The sequence below is a fragment of the Galeopterus variegatus genome, unplaced genomic scaffold (genome assembly GCF_000696425.1).
Source record: "Galeopterus variegatus unplaced genomic scaffold, G_variegatus-3.0.2 Scaffold13629, whole genome shotgun sequence".
Taxonomy (NCBI): domain Eukaryota; kingdom Metazoa; phylum Chordata; class Mammalia; order Dermoptera; family Cynocephalidae; genus Galeopterus; species Galeopterus variegatus.
The window spans coordinates 25,886-34,326 of NW_007739740.1; the positions used below are offsets into that span (position 1 = coordinate 25,886).

Sequence of the window (8,441 nt, forward strand, 5' to 3'; positions counted from 1 at the left end):
CGCTCAGCCAATGAGCGAACCGGCCATCCCTATATGGGATCCGAACCCGTGGCCTTGGTGTTATCAGCACCGCACTCTCCCGAGTGAGCCACAGGCCGGCCCTCTAATTTTTTTTAATATCATCAAATATCCAGTCAGTGTTCAACTTTGCACAGGTGTCTAATATTTTTGTACAGTTTGTTGTGTCTGAACAGGGTCTTGATAAAGTCTCCATACATTGCAAATGATTGAAAAGTATGTTAAGTTTCTTTACCTATAGGTTCCTCCTCTCTCTTTTTTCCCCTTGAAATTTACCTGTAGAAGAAATTAGGTCTTTTATCTGTGGAGTTTCCCATAATCTGGATTTGCTGATTGCATCTGTTAATCAGATTTAGACTTGATTGTCAAGGAAAAATACTTCATGAGTAGTAATGATTTCAGATCTTTTATTTGCTTTTTTAAAATTTCTATTCTCTCTCTCTCATTGTTTACTATGGTGTCTGTTTCCTTGTTCTTTGTAGTTCAGTCTTTTTGTCACTACAGTTGTGCTTTCTCTAATTTTTTATAAGTGAAATCACATAGTATAGAGTCATTTGTATCTGGTTTCTTTCACTTAGAATAAAGCTTTTTGAGATGCATGTATCAGTCGGCCATTTTCATTGTATTGCTAAGTAGTATTCCATTGATGATATACCACAATTTGTTTACCCATTTACCAGTTGTTATTTGGTGTTACTTCCAGTTTATCTTTTATGACTAAAGCTGCTGTGAGCATTCATGTACAAATCTTTGTGATGTATGTTTCTGATTTTCCTGAGTAAATAACTAGGAATGGTATTATTGAGTCATATGGTGTGTGTGAGAGTTCCAGCTGTTCCACATCCTCACCAATTTTAGCCATTCTTGTAGGTGTGTGGTAGTGTCTCATTTTAATTTGCCTTTTCTTATTGACCACTAATGTTGAGCATTTTTTTCATAAGCATATTGGCCATTCTTATACCCTTTGCTGAAGTAGCTGCTCACAACTTGTGGGGTTTTTTGTTTATTTTTTTGTTTGTTTTTGGATTGTCTTAATATTGACTTGTAAAACTTCTTTATATATTTTAGATACAAGTCCTTTGTCAGATATATGTCTTGCAAATCTTTTTTCTCAGTCTATGGCTTGCCTTTCTTTTCTTTTTTTCTTTCTTTTTTTTTTTTGTCTTTTTCGCGACCAGTAAGGGGATCGCAACCCCTGGCTTGGTGTCTCCCGCACCGCGCTCAGCCAGTGAGTGCACCGGCCAGCCCCATATAGGATCCGAACCCGCAGAGGGAGCGTCGCTGCGCTCCCAGCACCGCACTCTCCCGAGTGCGCCACGGGGCCGGCCCTTGCCTTTATTTTCTTAATAGTGTCTATCAAAAAACAAAAGTTTCGTATTGTTTTGTTTTTTATGGCTTATGCTTTTTGTGTTCATGGTTGCAAAGTTTTTTTTTCTATATTTTTTAATATAAATGTTATAGTTTTAGCTATTAGATTTAATTTTACAATCCATTTTGAAATAACTTAAATACAGTGTGAAGTAAGAGGTAAACTTTTTTTCCATAGTAAGTCTTGAAATCAGATAGTATAATGTCTTTCCAGCTTTGTTCTTCTTTTTCAAAAATTATTTTGGCTATCCTAGGTTTTTTGCGTAGCCCCGTAAATTTAAGAATCAGCTTGTCAGTTTCTACAAAAAGGTCTGCTGAGATTTTTATTGGGATTGCAGTGAATATATAGATCAATTTGGAGAAAAATTGACACCTAAACAATATTGAGTCTTCTAACCATCAACATGATATATCTTTCCCTTTATTTAGATCTTTAATTTCTTTCTGTAGTGTTTTATAATTTTTCATGTAAAAATCTTGTATATCTTATGTCAGATTTAAGTATTTTATATTTTTGATGTTAAAGTAAACAGTATTTTTTATTTAGATTGTTGCTATTATATAGAAATAGAATCGATTTTTGTAGATTGCTTATGATTTTCTACATAGACAAATCATGTTACCTGTGAATAGAGACAGTTTCATTTTTTCCTATTCAATCTTATGCCTATCATTTATTTTTCTTGCCCAATTGTACTAATGAGGACCTCTAGTAAATGTTGGGAAAGAAAAATGTTCTAATTCTTTGGGGAAAAACATTCCACCTTTTACCATTAAGTACAGTGTTAGCTGTAGGTTTTTTTAGTCTATTAATATGATGGATTACATCAACTGATTTTTTTCAAATGTTAAACTAACCTTGCATTCCTGGAATAAATCCTACCTGATCAGGATATATTATCTTTTTTATGTATTGCTGGATTTTATTGGCTAAAATTTTGTTGAATATTTTTGCATCTATATTCATTATATAGTTTAGTCTTTATTTTGGACATGATTTATTGTTGTTATTACTATTTACTTTTCCTGAGTTTGATTAGCTCCCTTTCACCTTTTTCTCTTGTCTCACCCTCACCTTACATTGTCTGGTCATCTCTTCCCCCGGTGCTTCCTTTACTGTTTCATGTTCATCCTTGGTAGCTGCAGTTGCTTCACTAAGTTTTGTGTTCTTAATTTCATATATAAATGTTTCATAATTTCATTTGTTTTTAGAGAAAATTATCTTCAAATATGTTTTGTTTATTATTAAGAAAGTGGTACTGCTTTCTTTCTACTTTTTTATAATAGCGTCTTTGAATACTTGCTGTGTTTCTACTGTTTTGATACTCATATTTGAATGAGTTGCAATTTGCAGGACTAGCTATCAGCAGGAGGTTCTTGTAGAAGAGGAAGGTAGGCCAGGTAGTTTTTTAGGCTTTGCTGCTCAAGAATTTTCTCTTCTTTACTATGGTATTTTCACAACTCTTTTGCCCCTCAGTACCTAACTTGATTCAAGAGGGCTTTTTATTCCTCCTGGACTCTACAGATTCCTTTACTGGTCTCTGTTTCCAAGCCCTGTCTTCCAAGAAACCCTGTCTTCCAAGAAACCCTGTCTTCCAAGGTGTTTATTTCTTCTTTAAAACGTGGTGCTTTTTGAGCTCTTTCACCTCCAGGGCCCCCCTTGGGGATTTTCCACCTTCTTTTATTACTTTGTTCATATGTTGCTCCCTGTGTGATCTTAGTCCTACTCACTGCAGTTTATGGAAGAGAATGGGGTTCTCTTCTGAGAGTGGATATTTATGGTCAGTCTCTGGGACCTACTACTGCTAGTTTCCTCTGAACTCCCTGTGCCTCCCTACTGCACCACTGGAGTGTCTCTCACCAGTTCTGCTGGTCTTGTATGCTTTGGCCACAGTAACATATAATTTGGAGTTTGCGAGTGTTCTCTGATTTGTAGTTTTGCAGAAGGTGAAGTTATAGGTTTGTAGGGATTTTTTTCCCTTGTTTCTTCTATATTGTTTTCAAGAAGAGCAATTGGGAGATTTGGAACTATACTTCTGCCATGTTTCTATCTCAGTATTGACTTATGTCAGAGTTTTGCTGACCATGAAAGCAAGATCAAAAGACCAAAATGGTTTTTTGACCTATAAATGTTACCTCGGAATGAGTGATATGAATTCTCAGGATCATTTCATTATTACTCCTTAGTTATTTTATAAATATCACAGTGTCATCTTCCTGAGGCTATTTAGAACACAAATTCAATATAAATTTGTATCATTCATTTTTCTGTTATACTTCTGGGCCTACCTTTTTCTTCCTGCTCCATCTTTAAAAAGTTTTCTTCTCATGTTTCTTAGACTATCTGCCATTCTGCATATGTTTTTGTTTTCGTTTTTTATGTAACTTCACACTCAGGCTGAGTTCTGCATCTCTTTACCTTCTTGTATTACTATTAAACAGGCTTTCTTTGAGAAGTCAAGCTGGTGTGTATCCACTGCCTGCCTTAGGATTAGAAAGTGGCTATATTTGGGTCTATAACTTATCCTAAGTGACTTGGAATGTATATTCCAGTCAATTCTGCTTTAATTAGACTCTTTCCCAGTGATTGTGTCCTATGTTAGTGAAAAAAAGAGAAAGAAATGAGAGTTACCAGTGAATAAGCCTCTGGACTGATTAGGCAGGTTATCAAGCTAGTGAAATAATATCGATTTACTGTACTTTTCTAATAGAATGAAAATTCTTAAATCTTTCTCCCAAAGATTATCTAAGGAAAGATTTATTTTAAAAAAAACCAACTAATCAAACCTGTCCCTCTAGTGATATGATAAACAGAAGAAACTTAGAATCATAGCACTAACAAAGCAATTCTGGGCTTATGAATATTTTCTCCTTCCTGAAATCTGTTTAATGGAAAACAGTCAAAGGTTATGTTATAACCAGTGTTATATAGCAAGTCAGAATTGAGCACTTTGCTTCCTGTTATTTCTTCCATCTAATTGTATTAAAAGTTATGTTTCTCTCAAATGGAGTAAAAAGCCATTGAAACCCCAAGATGTGGCTAAATGCTGCCTCTAGATCAGCTTCTGTGATTTCTTCATCCTCTTTTCTAGCTTTGGTGTCATCCCCAGCACTCCTCTGGCCATCCATACACCACTGATGCCAAACCAGAGCATTGATGTCTCCCTTCCTCTCAACACCTTGGGTCCAGTAATGAAGATGGAACCTCTGAATAACCTGCAGGTCAGAGTTTAACTTCACTTGGGTGGTACAAGTTGATATCTTGCCAGTTTTTCATTTATATGTGAAACACCCCCTCTCTCTTCCTTACAGTAGAGTTGGTCGTTTGAAATAACTCTTTGTGGAGAAGAGTTTTATTTTGTTTTGTTTTTAAGAAAAACAGAAGTCACCCATTAACATAGAAAATGATTCATTCTTTTACTCAACAATATTTAGAAATATTTTCTTAAGTTCTTATTTACAAACTTTTTCCCTCAAGACTTTCATAGCAAAATCTGAATGTTATTTATATAAGAATAGACTTCAGAGGAGATATATTTGGAGTTTATCTTTGAACACTGGACCACAAACAGCTAGGCTATTTGGATTTAAATGTCCCCTTTTAGCACATATCTATGGCAAGCATAGCAGCATCTTAAAGGAGCAGAGAACAACTTTATCCAGTCTACAAGAGCCTCCTAGTCTTTTTTAGAATGCTTAGGTGCTAGCTTAGATTTTCGTTCAGTTTTCATCTATCTTGAATTTCTTTCTGAAATATAACCTTTCGGGATTCAAGAGACATGAAGGCAGAGCAGTAAGCTCATAAGCTGAAGCTGTAGTAGCCCTGAAGGGGTATTAGTAAAGATATAAGCCCTAGAGTTTGTGGTTTTAATGCTAAGGAGGATAGGAGAAACAGCCTTGGGCCAACCTCAGATGGGGAACTGTAATTGATCGCTGTGTAAAGCTGAAGCCATGGAAGGCAACTCCCTCAACGAAGGGGAAACAAAAATGATTCCACTATCCCAGAAAAGTGACAAAGATAGTTTCTCTCATTGAGCAGGGTTCTAGGTGGTCTCTGTTGTGAGGCTGTCACTCTGAAAAGGAACCAGAACACCCAATTGAGAATTTAAAAAGAGGGGTGTTTAGGGCTGGCCCGGTGGCGCACTGGAGAGTGCGCTGCTTGGGAGCGTGGCGGCGCTCCCGCTGAGGGTTCGGATCCCATGTGGAGACCGGTTCCCGCTCACTGGCTGAGCGCGGGGCGGGCGCAACACCGAGGGTTGCGATCCCGTTACCGGTCAGTAAAAAAGACAAAAAGGGAAGAAAAAAAAAAAAAGAGGGGTGTTTAGGGCTGGCCCGGTGGCGCACTGGAGAGTGCGCTGCTTGGGAGCGTGGCGGCGCTCCCGCTGAGGGTTCGGATCCCATGTGGAGACCGGTTCCCGCTCACTGGCTGAGCGCGGGGCGGGCGCAACACCGAGGGTTGCGATCCCGTTACCGGTCAGTAAAAAAGACAAAAAGGGAAGAAAAAAAAAAAAAGAGGGGTGTTTAGGGCTGGCCCGGTGGCGCACTGGAGAGTGCGCTGCTTGGGAGCGTGGCGGCGCTCCCGCTGAGGGTTCGGATCCCATGTGGAGACCGGTTCCCGCTCACTGGCTGAGCGCGGGGCGGGCGCAACACCGAGGGTTGCGATCCCGTTACCGGTCAGTAAAAAAGAAAAAAAGGGAAGAAAAAAAAAAAAAAGAGGGGTGTTTATTAGCCGGCCGACAACTGCTTCCCCAGATATTCTGGTAAGAAAGCAGCCCCGAGTCTAAGTTTAAGGGGCCTTTTGAAGGCAAAAAGTCACATAGTCAGACAGGCAAAATTATCATATAGTCACACACATTTCCTCCTGGTGTGTGTGTGGGGCGGGGGCGGGGGTTGGCGAGGCCTAGCACAAGTTGGTTACAGAAGCCAAGATAAGCCAGTTAATCACTCAGGGACACCTAGGTTGTCTGGATACATCCAGATACAGCTCTTGGTTTTATCAGCCAGGAACAGCATAGGCGGGAAACAGCAGAATTTTAAATTGTTCTAAGTACAGGATAATTTTTAACTTCTAATTTCTACTAGGAATACTGGGGGGTTTTCAAACAAAAGCACTTTTCAAATAGTAAAAATGGCATAAGCTAAATCAATCTACCTTGTCACAGCCTCTTGTGAGAAATGCAAGGCCCAGTCTGTGCCATACATGAGTGTATCATCCAAATTTGTATTAGTTATGTAGGTGTAGTAATCTCCAAATCAATAAATTAATATAAAATTGGTCTAGGAGTGGTGAAACCTAGGGTATCTGGCAGAAGAAAATGCAAAGTAGCCCTTTAGCAACATTTCTAAAATTTAGGGCCATTAGAACTACCAACTGAAAAGAAAATCTCTACTGATATCTCTCAATTGAACAAAAAAAGAAGGAGGAAAGATGTATTGTGAAGGACAGTCAGAAGACACAGCAAAGAGGAGGATTGGTACTCCCTCTACCCTCATCAGGAACTAGAGATGATAGAAGAGTCTGAATGAAACTATGAAATATTTTTTAAATGATGAAAGAAGTATATCAGCTTTCCACTTTCCAGTCAAGACAAGTGGGATCCCATTGCTCAATCTTCTAGAAATACCAGTGTGAGATACTAGTACTGATAGACATCAACAGTAATATTACTTAGAGTTAATACTAAACATTCCTCAGTAGTTTAAATACCAACATACCATGCCCGTTTGCCAGTTCACTACCTACCTTGTTGCCACAATAGTTGACTGCCTCTTTTTTCTGCAAAGGGAGTAAGGATTTAGGGTGTAGATAAGTGAGTCACAATGTAACTTGGCTCAGACTAGAAGAATAAAACAAGGATTACTATGCAGATGGAACTGGCTTTCCCGTGATGAGAATAATGTATTAGGGGGCTTTTCCATCACAGGATCCTGAAGTAACTAACTCAAATCTACATCTGTTCCCTTTTCATTGAAATCTAACCTCCCTTTGTCACATGGCCTTGAGACTAATTTTTGAGGACAGTCAACATGCTACATGCAAGAATGCTTTACTTCAGAAATAGGAAAGGGAATTTGGGTCACAGAAACCAGGGCAAATTTCCACCTTTTAAAGAAAAATTAAACAAATAAATGCATGTCAGTTTACTTACCTTTTCCCATTTTGCTAAATCCCAAATAAGAACTCTCGTAAGAGAAGTTGGATCTTAGTCCAGCCCGATCCTTCAAAAGCATTGATTATGGTATTAGGACTAGCAAGGTTTAGTTTTCACAAACCTGATGTTATAAAAAGCAAACTTAAAAATTTTTCATCTGTTTTCAACTATTGATTCTCCCAATTTTCCCCATGGATTCTCTTCCTTCAGGGATGTTATAATTGTGGCTCATTTTCTCTTTAATTTGCATTTCCTGATGGAGAAGTTAGGAAAAACTTGAAAAGAGAAAAACTTTTTCCCCCATGAGCAGCTCTATTTAATGTCTGATGGTGGAAGTTGAAATAATAGGTAGCTTAAAATGGGTAGATTACTTTTGATTTCAGGTTCCAGTCTGCCCTGTCCCCATATGAACAAGAAGAATCAATATTTAACTACAACAAAAGAATGGTCTACCCATTTTTCCCAATATACTTCCTCAGACTTGATATCTGGCAAGATCCAGATAAAGCCATGTAAAGATTGATCTAGCACTTAAACATTGTATTTGCATAATGTTTAGATTTAAGAGCTCATGTAGGAAAATTAGTACTTTTCTAGTACTCTAGACCATAAATCAGGGAAGAAAAGATGGTTGAGGCTTGAGCAAATGAAAAATTTAAATGCCCTCTGGGTTTTAGCTACTTTGGCTAATTTGATATCAATGTGTAGAACATATAAATCTAACCCAGCTTCCAGAACTGTAATACAACACTCATTACAAAAACTTTTCATTGAAATGCTCATTAAACTACTTATTGGATTATAGTCTGTTTGAAACACTATTTAAAGGTTAAAAAGATCAGAGTGTGGGGCCGGCCCGGTGGCGCACTGGATAGTGCGCCGCTTGGGAAGCGCGGCAGCGCT

General features: G+C 38.2%; 1 protein-coding gene across 1 annotated transcript in view; it reads left to right on the forward strand.

The window, feature by feature from the left end:
• LOC103581663 (AP-1 complex subunit beta-1-like) overlaps positions 1 to 4,608 on the forward strand; it is a gene marked incomplete at both ends in the record, with an annotated part of 29,038 nt that extends 24,430 nt beyond the window's left edge. The window contains one exon of the mRNA XM_008563438.1: positions 4,479 to 4,608. Coding sequence (XP_008561660.1) covers positions 4,479 to 4,608 — 130 coding nt within the window. The remainder of the gene's footprint in view (positions 1 to 4,478) is intronic.
• Between the last annotated feature and the right edge of the window lie 3,833 nt (positions 4,609 to 8,441).